Genomic DNA, 15,362 nt, shown 5'->3' on the forward strand with positions numbered 1-15,362 from the left:
TGGATTTGGCATAAGATTGCATAGGTTCAGAGAGATTTTGAAGCACAAGTAGTGATGTTTGTGTGTTATTCTTAGATTTTTCTCTGTATAACTTACTGCTAAATAAAAATCAATTTAAAAACAAACCTCTGCAGCAGTACTGTAGATTGCTTAGCATCCCTCAGTGTTTTCTTGGTGCTACGTTGTAAGTTTATGGGCAAAACAGATCTTGTATAGTAAGCTGTTCATTGTAACATCATTCAACTTCAGTAATAGCAAGAATTAAATTATTAATTTAGCTAGATAAAGTATCACTAAGTATCACTAGATCCACTTTTTACTGCCTTCTGTGCATCAAGATTGCTCTGAAACCTTTTCTTCTTGGTTATGCCACATTTCCCCATGTACACATAAAATGCTCATCTCTAACATCCATCAGCCTAAAGCTTCCCTCCAACACACCTTTTCTTAAGAAATGAATTTAAATACAGTATTATGTTTCATCTAGGTAAGATTTTACATCCACATTGAAGAAGTTTGCTCAAAGAAAAGGAATTATGAGCATTTTTCTATGTAGTTCCCCCCCATTTTTGGATGGGGTACCATGTAGGAAGTTGAGGGTTGTTTTTTTAAGTGGAAAAAAAAAAAAAGATCCTTCAGGTTAGAAAATAATATGAAAAAATGTTTGATTATGTTATCTGGCTGCTGTTTATAATATAGAAACCAAGTTGCTTTCATTTATGCTAGATTATTTATAAAAATTACTTCTAGATATACATGAAAGTATCCTTGGGCTTCTGAAAATTGCTATGACAGGCTCCTACAGAAAGATGTTTATTTGACCTTAGTGCCTATGACTTAGTGATGTCTTTTTCTTTCGGTACTTGGGTTTTAAAGAGCTATCAAAGTATAACGTGTGAGGGTTTTTTTTGTTGGGTTTTTCTTGTTTGTTTTTAAAGAAATCATGTTAGGATCCTTTAGTTTTACCGTTGTAGATTTAAACTTAGCTTTCTTTTTATTCCATGCTTACTTCTTTCAGTGCTCTGTGCGTATTAAACTGACTGTTTTTCTTTTTCTCCATGAAGTTTCTTTTTAGCAAGACCTGTATTTCATAAGCTTATCCTTGTCCCACTTCCTCCCCATGTATTACTTCAAATTGAAGCTCATTTAGGGTAATACTGTGCATCTTGGAAGCGTAGGCTTCTTATCTGTGCTGACAGGCAAACAAAGGTTCCCTTAATACTTTTCACACGTGTGCAAACTACACACATAATCAAATTCAAGGGGAAAATAGAGGTCATTAAATTGATATTACATGTCATTATTTTATCTTGTCACGTCAACCTTCAGCAATTTACAAAGCTTAGGATATTGGGGACCACAATGGGGCTAATTAACAGGCAGTGTGCTTGTTTACTTTAGAATCTCCAAGTGTCTCATAGGTGACAAAATAAAATCTAATTATTTTGGTATTTTATTAAGCAGTTTGTCAGCCATTATATAATTACTTCTCCTGAAAAAAGTAATCTGAAAATTATGGATATCAGGAAGGTAGAGCCTGTTGATACTTTTTTGAGAACAACAATTGTAATATAAGTCTTGAGGAAAGAGAAACAGATGAAACAGCATTGTGAGACTACAGTGAATGTTGTTTTTCCTACTGTGTACAATTATATATAATTAGATCTGTCCTTTTTTTATTATACTGTCTAAAAAATTAATTCTACCTACCTAGGTACTGAATGAGCTTGTAAATAAGATAGCAAGATCAACATAGTCTGAAGAAATAATTAGTAACAATTTAACAGAAATTGTTCTGTTCAGGATAAATCAATAGTAATGGAGATGAATAGATGGGTGGAAACCTTAAGTAATTACAAATCCTTTAAATTATTCTTGAATTGGAAAGCAGGAGAAAAGAACAGATTAAATTACTTTTATAGATACATGAGAAGAGAACTTTCTGAATTCGCTCTTTGTTCTTTCTTTTCTAGAATACACTTTTTTTAGGCAGCAGGTATTCTGTTTCTTGTACCTTGTTGGACTTTTTATGCAACTCGGTTAGCTAGGCTAGACATACCAACTCAGGTACTCTGTTTTTTCAAAAAAAATGAGTTACAGACATTAAAAGGAAGACACAGACTACTTACTCTGTTAATGCGCTTCTGTGCTCTGGTTTCAGACTGCTTTTTTTTGGCAGAATTATTATTTTTTGCATCTCTCTAAGGAGGAAAGACCATTGTTCTTTTTGTTGTTCTGCACAGTAGATATGAACTTTTAAGAAATACTAAATTTACCTTTATTTAATGAAAAAGTACCAGTATGTTTAGGTGTGGCATGTAATTTAACAAAGAAAAGAATCTAATAGTCTGATTTTTTTTCTTACGCACCATAGAAGGTTCTACTTTGATGTGTGAAAATACTGTACTTTTTGTACTTTTTGCGTTATTGTTTTTAATTTTAGTTACAGAAGTGTTTTCTCGTGGACTTTTGATTTGTATTCCAGTATCTTTAAAAGATCCGGTATCTTCACAGCATTTTTTCTATATTTGTAAACTATGGTGTTTCGAAGAGTTATTAGCTTTATGATGCATCACAAAGAAGAGAAATCCTCACAGGGCAAAGAGGTGTCAAGATTGACTGTAAAGATACTGTCAGCTAAATTAAGCAAAATAAATTGGAAAGCAGCTAGATGGTACCCTTTGGATCACCATGGAAATGCAAAGGTCAGAGAACCTTAACCTAGGGAGTGCTGCTGAGACTTGGGGAGCTCTCAAAACCTAACACTAGTATTTTGGTTTTGACTTTGAGAAGCAGCATTGGAAAGATCCTGCTTTAAAGCATTTGCTACTTGACATAAGTGCTTTCTTGGTATAAACTATTGTGAGTTATTACTGAAGAAGACCATTCTCAATCAAAAGCTATGAATGACTGAAGTAAAAGAACAAAAAAAGAAACCTTTGCTGTTAGTGTTTTGGATTTATAGACCAATGAAATATTAACTCAGTCTTTAACATAAATGGACAACTTAATTTTGTTTAACCTCTCTCCCTTCTTTAGCTGGAAAGGCAACTACTGATGCAGAACCAGATGAGAGAGAGACAAACAGCCATGCAGATTGCTTGGACACGGGAATTTCTCAAATATTTTGGGACGTTTTTTGGACTTGCTGCTGTAGGTTTAACAGCTGGGTATGCAGTTTATTTCCTAACAGAAAATATAAATGTATTACATTTATTATATTGCTGGATCTTCCTTTTGCATTGTAACAGGTAGTTATTTTTGTCCAGTAACTGCCTAGAGCTTGATCAAATGACAAAGTGACTGACTCTGATTTCTGTCTGCTTCCGGATATGTTTTGCTAATGTCTGTACTGCAGACTTATATAAAAGCAGAGACATGTGAGCTGACAATAAAATTATACAGCTGAGATATCAAAAGTTCAGTGTAAAATAAAAGTTGTGGGTCGAACAGGGAAGGATTGTTTAAAAGCCTTGCTATTTTCTTGTCTTTATTGTGATTTAATGAAGTACAATGAGCAACAAATCCTCCATCATCTGTTTTTTTTAATATGTCAACAAGTGGACATACTCTGAAATCTGTTCACTTAAAATTTGAATCAAGAAACTCACCCAACGGGAAAAAACCCAGGCTAATAAATCTGTATTGCATGGGGGAGAACTTGCATTATAGGACTTTTGTTTAGTAACATGTTCTTCTTGTAACATGATTAGAGGGAATGTAGGAAATATTTGTGGGTTTGTGTACGCAGTACAGATTAGATGCACCTTATGCATGGTGTGTTCTCTGTGGACTCAGATGCATTTGGAACTGAATGTAATATCTTGATTGCTACATGTTGCATGTGGCTGGATGTGCACATACGTGCTACATGAGTTAGATAATCCCATTTTTGTTAGATGTATTCAAAACTCACTTGAAGCATTTTATTTTTTTTTAGTACCTTTGGGTTGACAGTTGAGCAGGAAGGCAACTAGAAGACAAATGCTTCTGAGGAAATTAAGACTTGTTCTTCTTTGATTAGAGATTGTAGGATAAACAAGTCCTAGACAGTCAAGGTCAACCTAAACTAACAGTGCTGATGTGCTGAGTGTCCTAAATAATCTTATTTTTTCCTCTTTTTTTTTTTCTTTTTTTAAACAGAGCAATAAAAAAGAAAAACCCAGGAGTTTTACTGCCAATAGTTCCCTTAAGCTTTATATTGGCCTATCAATATGATATGGGCTATGGGACACTGTTGCAAAGGATGAAAGGTATGTGTATATAAGTCTGTCTGATTCACACATAGAACCAAGCTTAATATTTCATTAACTCTTATCTTTTTAGAATGGCTAGAAGAAAACTTGCAATAGATTTTATCTTTTTTTTGGAGGGGGGACAAAAATCTTACTCTTTCATTTCTTTTCTCCTCTGTAACAATCAGATACTTTCCCAGTCAAGAGTACTCACTACACTTTTATAGCCTTTCCCTCCAGTTAAGACTGTTCATTTCTCCTCTCTTGTTTCAAAAACTGTGACTTCTAAGGCTATAAATACTGCTGAAGTAACCATTGCATATTTGGGAGAAATGACAGATCTAGTGGTTTCCTTCCCTATTCTACTCCAATGCTGCTGTTTTGGCAGGGAGTAGGGATGATAAGAGCAGATAAAGGGATACAGACAGAAATCATGCCCTTATACCTTCATGACCAAACATAGTCGTCAGCTGGTCATCTTGCTACAGTGCCCTGCTAAGATGGGAAAAAAAGAAAGATGAATCCCAGAAAGTGGGGTCTTGCCTTATAGCTGCCAGTGGCAGATCTGATTAAATGATGGGTGTTGAGGATAACGAAGGTGCATTTATGTTAGTGATTCCTAGTGATGGAGACATGTTAAGAGAGTGTTCACTGTGAGTGAAGATAGCATTGGGCCATGGCTTGTCACCTTCACAAATCATCTTAGTTAACTGGCTTGATTTTCCTGTATGCTACTGACAAAAACATAGTGAAACAAAAATTGGTTTCAGCTTTTGGTCTTAGCCTCGAGATCTAAGAGCTAGGTTTCCTAGCTTTGTATACTTCATTGAAAATAATGATAGTTAGACAAACTCTGAGGTATTTCCTCCTGCATACAGGTGCAAACATATTTAGGTGATACAGCAATGTATATCTGTGAATGTTTCCTAAACCTCACTGAATACGTTTCTTTGGATTTTAATATGAAGAGGCAGCTACACACAGGGAGAAAAAATGAATGGTTCATGAAAATGAGTGTTGAAAAGGAGATTAGTACATCCAATGCAGAAAGAACACTTGGAATTTAGCACTTGTTAATAATTTTTTTAAAAATGAGGTCATTTTCATTCCAGAATTTTGAAAGAGTGAGCATATCATAATGCAAACCCCATGGCAAGAGTATGTAATGTGTTTACTGAGGGCCGTGTGATCCTTTATAGGTTGAAGAGGGCAATGTGGTATCCTATTGCTTTCCAAATAGGAAAAGTCATCTGTGTAACTTCAGATCCACTAGGGCAACTTCAGCAGTATGCAAGGCTTGTGAAAAGGTTTTGGAGAAAAAAAGCTATGGAGCCAAATGGACAGTAAGATAAAATGAAATATGCCAAAATAACTCTGTCTTTTGCAGGAAAATAATTTATCTTTTCCAAAAGAAATGTGGTAGATCTCTAAACTCATGAAAGAATTTAGTGTGCTATTACATGAAGATTAAGTTAGTGTGAAGGACATGGAAATTAGTAAACAGGTAAGCACTGGAGTAAAGAGAAGATGTCAAAGGTTTGTGTTTAAAGAGGAAGGCTAGGCTTTGGAAGAGTTATTAGCAATATTCCTCAAGATCTGGTCTGGATCTGCTTTTGTTTTGTTTTTGAAATTATGAGTAGGTTATACTAATCAAATCTCTGGATGACAAACTTGATTGGTGTCATCAACAGAGAAGAAATAAACTGTAGTATAAGAAGAATTGATGACCTGAAGAACTGAAATAATAAAATAAGATTAAATTTTATAAGAAGGTCAGCAAGAAGCTAGATACTAATAGAGATTTCTGCCATCAGAGCTTACTAGCTGGAAATGATAGAAGGGAAAAACCTGAATGTATTATGTAATCACAGAATGAGTATAATCCATTAGTGTGATGAAATCATGAGTCAGGCAAAGTATAGAAACATGAAGTGAGGTTTCCTAGTATCACAGTGTGGTTGAGGTTGGAAGGGACCTCTGGATGCCGTCTGGTTGAACCCCCCTGCCCAAGCAGGATGACATAGATCCAATATTTCAGGAGAATGTCTGGGTGGCTTTTAGGTATCTCCAGGGATGGATGTTCCATGACCTTAGTACAAAGAGAGAGTACAGCTAGGAAGGTATTGATATAGGAAGACACTAATACCTTCCATAGAAGTTGTTACATACTTTGGATCACTTCTGTATAAGGAATCTAGAATTACTGAAGAGTTAAAATTATTAGGGAATGCCAAGCTCCCTTGCGAGAGAAAACAAAGTGATTGGTTTGTTTAGCCTTGTAAAAAGACATGAGAGATTTGGGTCTACAGATCCTACTTACAGGGTAGAATAAAGGAAAGTAAGAGAAGGAAATTAAACTAATTGCTAGTATCAGCACTAGAATAAAAGGAAGTGGACTAGCCCGAATGAATCTGGACTGGAAAGCAGAGGAAGGTTCATAATTATATGGAAGTCAGGTTGAGGAGTTCATTTTTATTTCGGGATTAAAATTAAGTAGTTGAAGAGAAGGTTTTATGACACGATTGACCTGCAGCCACAATGCTTGTTCTTATTACTCAGCTGATTCCTGTGTCCACTCCCATACTACTTTCTCAACCACTTCTCTGCTTGGCCATTTATTCTGTTGATGCATGCTGTGCTTCATCTCTGTTGTGTAATAATGAATGTATACACCATTCCCTTTATTGTTCTCTCTTTAACTGGTCTCTTTCATCCAGGGTATGCCTGTCTTCAGCCTCACAGCCAATTCCATCTGCTAAGCATATCTGCAGTTATTTCCATGCTGCACAATCTTCCTCCTATCTGAACCACTTTGATCAAACAGCCCTACATCTGCTGTCCTTCATTCTTTGAAATCAGTTTATACCCCTGGAATATTTCTCTGTTTCTCTTTCACCAGGCATTTTGTCTCTGATCTTGCTTACAGTTAATTTTTTCTTCCATCTCTAGTCTACTTGTCCAAACATTTTCTCATGATTGCTTTTTCTCCCACACTGAAATTGGAGGGTTTTTTCCTGGTTAATCACTTGGGCTAATTAAAGCAAAAGCTGAGGACATAAGGGGAAATACCTGTTTTGAGTTCGCTTGTGCATTTGAAAAGCTGTAAGTGTGCTGGGGCCATGTGTTAGAACTGAATCTTTTGGGGATGGCAGGGTTACAGAACAGCTGTCAAGTGTTCTATCTTTCCTGAATGGCTGAGGATACTAAGAATCAGTCATGGACCTGCTATCTGTGTTCTTGGCCTTGTTGTTCTGCTTTTCTTCCCAGTCCAGGTACATATCGCTGGTGTTTTTCAGACAACTGATTAGAGTAGGGCAGGGATATAGCCGGCCTCCAACTGCACAGAGGTTCTGCACTAAGTAAGGAAACTCTGGCTACCTTTTCCAAGATTTAAATAACTCATTCCTTGTATCATGAGCCATGTGAGAAGGGTGGTGACTGGGCAATCTGCTCTGGTGCATGTGAGTGACAAGCATAGAGATTTGACTACCTGTAACATCTCTCTGTCACCTAAGATCTCTTGCTATTCCATAATCAGATGCTATATGCAACTGGCTAACATTGTGTTATTAAGAGTTACTGGCAGTGGGAACCAATGTCATCCTGTTGGATATTACTGCTGTGTGGAGATCCTAAGCACTGCAATACTACCAAAATTGCAGTTGAGAATTTCAGCATTCAGACCTGTTTTAAAGAGTGACCACAATCTTGACTGCATTACAATATTCAGTCAGATTTACTGCACGTAGATACAGCTTCAAATCACTGCCATAATGATCATTGAGCTAGGAATTAAGGTATAGGTAAAAAAGACTGTTGGCATTGTACCAAATGGCATCAGCCAAAACAAACACATTCTTTGCCTAATCTTTGTCCTTTCTTATATCACATTCGGGCCACCACAACTTATGTATGATGTTCAGTCTATATCTTTGTTTTCTGGATTCTCTGTTCTAAATGTTTTCATTCCAACCTTACTCAGAGCGTTCTGCACCCTACAACTTTTGCCTGCTATGCTGCTAAGACTGCATGTTTAGCCATCTATCTTAGCAATTCTTTCTGTGAGCAGTATGCTTTGACCAATGCTTCTTCAAGTCCTGTGCTACCCACTTTCTGCCTGTAGCTTGATGTCTTTTAGCCTAGGCCTGAGACAAGAAGAAAAACTGTGCCCAAATATGGCATGTCTAGCATACTGTGTATAGGGAATTTGCTTGTTAAAGCTTGTGTATAGTTTTATGTGTATGTCTGATCTACCCTCTTCTCAGGGTCTTATTGGTCAAATACAGTATGGGGCTAGTACAAAGTACATGGTGATGCTACATCCTTGCTGTATCTCATGCCTCCATTCCAAAGCACATGTATAAAAAAAACTCCAAACAAAACATTACTGTGACTCCGTGTGGGTTTTAGGAGAAAGGGGCTAACAAACAGCAACAACAGCACAATTGATTGCTTTGGCTGAAGTTCTTTCAAACAAATGCAGCCTGAGGCATATAGTCTGTTCAGACCAAATGCTTCTGTGTGCAGTTATCCTACCAGTCCAGAATTCCTTAAAGACAACTTTAATGCTACATTGGCATCAGCTCGTTTCTAAAATGCATAGCTGTGACCTGGTATTTTGTTGATCTGGCCCAAGTGAGAATAGCTAAATCAGTTTCTTTTTGTTGTTGTTTATTTTTTTTTACTTCCTTTGCTTTCTCACAGTAAGGGTGAGGAAATTTATTAAATTTCCTTTTTTTTTAAGGTGAAGCGGAGAACATATTGGACACACAGAGCACTTTGCTAGAATTGCCGAAAGGACCACTCACTTATGAAGACCTGGAGAAAATCAGGAGATCTCAGAGCAAGTTATTCATAGCAAAATAGGAAGATAGTATTAAAGCTTAATATCTGAAATGTGATTGTAATACTGGTTTTGGACATAAATGAATCATTAAAATTTTGAGAAAATTGTGAGCTTTTATAAAATAAAAATATGATTCATTTTTTTAATCAGTACTTTCTAAAGCAATTATTTTTGTATTGTATGTATCTCTTGAAAATATCCATTGTTGCTGTAGTAAATTTTTTTTGTTTAGAGTGAAATACTGAATTTCCATTGTCTATCAGAGTCTGAAAATAACTTTCACCTGTAGTAAAAATGTCTGGTACTGACCAAACTCACTATAATCAACAAAAATAAGTTAATTGGTAGTTACAAATTTGTATAAATATGGTCATAATTTTCAAATATATTTAAGGATGCACAGCTCAATTTGAAGCTGGGAATAGACAGTCAACTTTGAAAAATAAGACACTTTTTATTTAGGCAGTAAACTCACCATCTATGCTTCAAATTCTGGAATAAACAGCTTTTATCAGAAGTAGGTTCAGAAGTAAACATGTCACTTGCTAACTGTGTGTTTTACTCTTAGGAAAAACTGTATTAAAGTATAAGCAGAGATAATTTCTCAAAAAGAGAAAACAAATTATGTAGCTATTTCCTGTATCTTTTTGATGCTTGTTTGACATTCTGAAGCTCAGGATAATTTGTTTACATGAAATCAGAGTTTCACTACTAAGATGAATATTAACTTAGGCTAACAGCAAGGAAAATTATTAATGTATATTTTTGTAATGGGTAGATCCAAAGGGCCTTGCAAGAACTGAAAAACTGAGGGATTTTTTTGGATGCCTTTACTCTAGCATGGTATATACTGAGAATATAATTTTAGTATATTTTAATGTTCTGATGTTACACTTGGCAAAAAAAAAAATGCATCTTTCTCTATTGGAAATCTTGTTTAAAAACAGATTATTTGTTGTTGTGGATGAAAACTCTTCTAGCATTAGTCTAATTATGGAATGAAAAACAAATGCTCAAAAAGCATCCAATGATGAATTAAGCCTAAGTCTGTATCGACAGTTTGTTGAGTTAAAAATGAATTTCCAGCTGGAGATAATGCCCTGAATCCCTTTTTGAAGACTACTTGACTAAACTTAGAATATTGTTACAGTAAGACAGGTGAATATATAATAAAAGCTTCTCAACTTAGAAGAAATTAATAGCACATTTTCTGTAGCTGTGTAAGATTAATTTCTGAAAGTGCATTCACTTCTGTGTTCAGTCACTTCTGTAACTGGTTCTGTCATCTGCATGTTAACAATGCATACAATCTGTAACAGATTTCAAATGTGATGCATTTTAATGTGCTGAGTGATAAAATGAGTTATAATAGCTTGTTTGGTTGTAATAGCTTGATCTACACTTCAGCTGTTCCGGATTTAAGGCAGTGATTTTAATTGCCTTGGAAGGTGTGTCTCAATTTAGCCTATGCTGCTACTTGTGTTCTGTGAGCTCACAAAATGCAGCCCAAGACCACCTCACTTTTTCTACCTGTCCTATAACATAATCTCTCGCCACTTGCTGCTGTATTATGTATTACTCTTACGACATATGTATCCCTGCTTACTTGTTTTGCTCTGAATAACAGATCATCTACTACCTTTCCTCCATGTTCTGAAGTCCACCTTGCTTTAATTTTGAAGAAGTTATAGCAGCCTTTTGTGTTTTTCTCTCTGTCATGTACTGATACTCTTTCTTCCAAGAAAGAAAACACAGTTAAACCAATTTACTTGGGGATTTGTATGTCTCCACCTGTGCCTTTTAACTCACCTTTTAATCCTACGAAAGACATTTTTACGAGAGAGCAGTTTTAATAGTCCATACAGCAGTTTTACCTACAAATCCTAGAAAATTAGGAAATAGTTAATCGTATCCACTGTGACTTAGGAATTAGTATCGGTGTGTTTGCAATAGATTGCTGGCTATGGTGTTGGATCAAAAGGCGGTATTAAAGGAAGCAAGCAGGCTAAGCAAAATAATGACCCAGATAGCATTTTTAGGAGATAATAGGATAGCTATTTATTACTCCATCCTAGCTAAATTGGAAATTTTTTTCTCCCAAAGGTTAAACTTAGATCAATAGTGTTAATCCATTGCAAGACTCCACACTAAAAAGTGACAGAAATGGGACAAGTTTAATTCAGTGTTACACAGTGAGTATCAGTGAAAGTTATCAAATTTATAAGGCAAAAGCAACAGGCTCTAAGCAGGACAGTCTAATGCCAAACCCAGAAATGGATTTAAATGGGCTACATAAAATGTGCCAAATATCAAGTTAAGGGTCGACCACCTTTACTGCCTTTATTTTTAATGGTTAGCTTTGGGGTTTTTTTTCTTGATAAATACATGCTTTTGTTTTGAAGATGGTCATTCTTTGTTATAGAGTGTTTATTCTACTGCCAGTGTATTAATCAAAATGCTTGCATGCGCCAAGCCCAGTCATATCTGTTGCGTAGATATCCAGCTACAGAGTGGTTGAACTGTAGAACTTCAGAGAACAATGAAAGAAAGGAGGAAAGCTTACCTTTGACAGGGTCTGTTTCAGGGAAACAGATGTTTACAGCACAGGTTGCCTGTAATGATCATACCAGTTGTACTCATAGAAATAAATGAATACAACACCTGCAACATCCTGTGCACTTCTGTCATTGGTGTTCAACTGGCTTCAGCTGCAAGACTTACTTTAATGTATCAGAGCAACCATCCTTGTTCTCATGAATCACTGGGGAAGAGAAAGAGAAAAACTGCAGGAGGAGTTTGTTCTGACCTGAGGGCACTACTCTTACCACCTTAATCCTGTTGGTTTTTCTGGTCATAAGGTCTGATAGCTGTGTATCCTTAATCAGTGTCACTTGGAGCAGGATTCTTCTGGCAAAGTGAGAAGTGAGTCATGATTAGGATGTCAAAATTAGACTGTTTGTGTTCTCATGATGGATGTGTCTTATTTAGAATCCAAGAAAGTGCACACTACTTGCGAGCCACAACTGCCTGCCCCACACTTCTCTTCTTCATCTGGTTTTGATAGGATGATAGGATACTTGAGTATTGTTGAGAAACAAGCAAAGTCACTTTGGGGGGCCCAGTCTGGTCCCCTTCCTTCATTCCTTGAATGAAGGATTTAACTTTTATGAACCCTTCCTTAAGACAGGGAAAGTTGATTCTTACAGCCTCTTCCTAAATGTTTTGAAGTTATTTTATGACTATGATTATGATTATCACTGCATATCATAGAAAGGGAAAGTACTTATGTGGATGTACACAAATGAGATAATTTTTGCATTATTATTTAATTGCTTAATCAGTCTTGGAACTCATTATGTAAAAATGCTTAGATTTCTTTGTTTTTTAACTATTAGCTCTCTTAAAGGAAAACTGCCTTCTGAAACCCACAATCATGTGGTGAAAATAGCTAGATAACACTGATACTTAGTCACCAATTGCATGCATGCAGTGGTATTTCACATTTTTTGTAGAATCCTGTCTGGTACTAAGCAAACTTAAGAAATATTTTAAATTCGTGTTTGGGCGGCTTTCAAAAACTCAGTAGTTCCTGCAGCAGTGAATTGCATGAATTTGAAATGAAGTCTTTGAAAAAAGACTAATGAAGTTTGTGTGTTTCTGTCCTACATCTGATCTCCTGTGTAGATTGCCTGACATTTAACATGTGAATAAGCCTTTCATTCAACGTATTCAAGGCTACCAAGGTATTGTTAAAGGGTATCTTTTTTATTTAGGCGGCTGTTTTTATGAAACATCCTCTACCCTCTATAAATTTTGATTGCTATTGGCCAACATTCAGAATTTAGTGCAAGGGAGAGAAATGGTACAATCATCTTTACCTTATTGAAGGAAACTAAAAAATACAAAGTACTTGCATTGAGACAGTACACTGGATGTACCTGTCTTCCAAGATCCTACAGATCACGAATGGAATTTCATTTCTTTGCTCTGCTTTTGTCTCCTCTTCTTTATAATACAATTGGTAAGAAGGTGAATAGTTACTTCAGACTGGTGGTATTTAAATTATTTATTTTTTACTGCATGTATTGTTTTCAGTAGAAGTAGTTTTTCTACCTATGATGAACAGACAAACAAACCTAGCCTCTGACTTGATTTAAATTCATGGTGAATTACTGAGAGATTGCCAGTTAGGCTTTTCCGTATAAAATTCTGTATGATTTAAAGTTATATGACTAAGATAGTAAGTTTATTTATAAGCTACTATTCAAATCACACTACGTGTAGTCAAAAGCCCTAAATGCAAAGGCAGTGTTACTAAAATATGGCTGGAGGAAAAGTACTGAGCAATACACCCTACCAGTGAAACTGCATTAAGCGTAGTAACATTAAGCAGTGTCAAACTACTGCCAGCTCATTCAGATACGATCCTTAATAAAACTCATTAACTCGCTGCCTGTTGTTGCAGTCTTTAATCCTAGCAAGAGAGCATTCGTAGCCTGTGCTTTTGAACAGGAAGAGTGATGAAGAGTGCTGCAGCGTGGGCTCCCCTGAGAGAAAGACATTCCCTCCAAGGCCTCTTTGACAACTCGTGCTCTGTCACCTACCAATAGGCACGATGGAAAGCACAGAAAGTATTGTCTTTCACACTCGCTAGCCCTGGTGAAGAAGCAGGTGAGGTCAGAAAAGCTGTTTTGAACTATCTGTTTTCCAGTCTTTTGAGCACTTGCATTTAGCAGCTGTAGTCAGAGGTTACATGCTTCAGACAGCTGCAAAAATGAGGTTCTTACAAAAAAACCTAAAGGTGGCCATCATAATGCCTGCCTTTGCTCAGTGAGAGTTAGACGTGGTGTCACACTAACCGATGGTCCAGTTAAATTTGAAACTAAAGCATGTGGAGAGTCAGGAGTTTTCCAGCTAGACTGACAAATCAGCCTGCTATTTGGAGACCTCTCTTGAAATTCTCTGGTAAAACCTCTGAGAAAGATATCCTTGCCTAGAAGACTACTTACAGCATGAGTAAGTTCACCTGATGTGATCAGTATTTTCTGAAAAAGCCCACGACACCAACAAGACTAAGCTGCTGCTCTCTTTAAAAATGCGAATTGTGATTACCCCTGTACAACTTGTCTGTAACAGAATAGCAGTTAAGACTTTAACTGAGGGAGAAACAGATCCGGGTTTTGTTCTTCAGGAATTTTGGATTGGCAGCCACCACTCCTGCAGACTGCATCCTAGTAACAGCCTGGATGATAGTTAGTGTCTACTGTTGAAGTGGTACCACTGCCTAAAACATTTAAGAGTGGACGAAAAAGAAAGGCCAAGTATAGACAACTTTGCAGGTTGCTCAGTATTTTTAGCCCTCCACAGCCTCATTCTAGATCCAGCTCAGTGTAAAACATCCAAGTCCTCCTTGAAAAGGTAATTGAAGTCTACATCTTCTCTGCCAGCTCAGGTGAATCATTCACCTTTGTACACGAGGCTGTGGATGCGTGTCTTCTTTCTGCTTTCCTTCTAGGTTGAGTTCTGAGGGTTTTTCTCTATACACTAACAGTACTCAAGGGACAGAAAGCATCACCCTGATGCGAAAGGATCTACAGAAAACAGCTTATTGTATCTTTAGAGAGGTGAACTTTTCTGATTTTCTACAGCATGACTGTTTACAAAAGGGGACAGCAGCCACTTCTTGTCCTATTGTGCTGAAGAAAAACCACAAAAGCGAAGTTTACTTTCACAGCGTGCATAATTCTGCTTGGTGAGTCTGAAGAACACCACCCTCATCAGCAAGAGCCTGCTGGGGGCTGCTGCTGAGCACACAGGCGTGGAGCTCCGCATCCCCAGGTCACACCTGTCGGAGCTGAGGTGTCTCTGACACTTGGGTGCCTAGGGCTGCCACTGAATGTGGGTCGTGAGAGCTACAAAATTCAGAGGAATTCAGGCTTTTAAATCGCACCTCAAGTAGCCTGCAGAAGTGTTTATTTTACTTTACTTGCTTCTGCCCTTTTGCTTCAGCCAACATTTTTAGGATGTAGGAGTGGTTCTGCAGGTTTTAGACCTGCAAGGGAAAAATAGCTAAGCAGAAGTTTTTCACATTTTAAGAGCCATTGAAGAGGGCATGGGCAACTGGTACTTGACCACAAACAGGAAAAGCTGAGATGGAGACAGAGTGCCCGGTGGAGCAGATGGAGCGCGTCTCCGGGTCGGTGGGGAGCCGGGAACCCGAAGAGGGGGAGGCCGAAGCTGGGGTGCACCTTCTCCGAGGCGTGAGAAGCCGCGACAGCAAG

General features: G+C 37.1%; 1 protein-coding gene across 1 annotated transcript in view; it reads left to right on the plus strand.

The window, feature by feature from the left end:
- PLGRKT (plasminogen receptor, C-terminal lysine transmembrane protein) overlaps window positions 1-9,101 on the plus strand; it is a 27,700-nt gene extending 18,599 nt beyond the window's left edge. The window contains exons 2-4 of the mRNA XM_009706806.1: window positions 3,040-3,170; window positions 4,144-4,253; window positions 8,980-9,101. Of these exons, the coding sequence (XP_009705108.1) occupies window positions 3,040-3,170; window positions 4,144-4,253; window positions 8,980-9,101 (363 nt within the window). The remainder of the gene's footprint in view (window positions 1-3,039; window positions 3,171-4,143; window positions 4,254-8,979) is intronic.
- The last annotated feature ends 6,261 nt before the right edge of the window (window positions 9,102-15,362 follow it).

Source organism: Cariama cristata, unplaced genomic scaffold, assembly GCF_000690535.1.
Source record: "Cariama cristata isolate BGI_N322 unplaced genomic scaffold, ASM69053v1 scaffold40818, whole genome shotgun sequence".
NCBI lineage: Eukaryota > Metazoa > Chordata > Aves > Cariamiformes > Cariamidae > Cariama > Cariama cristata.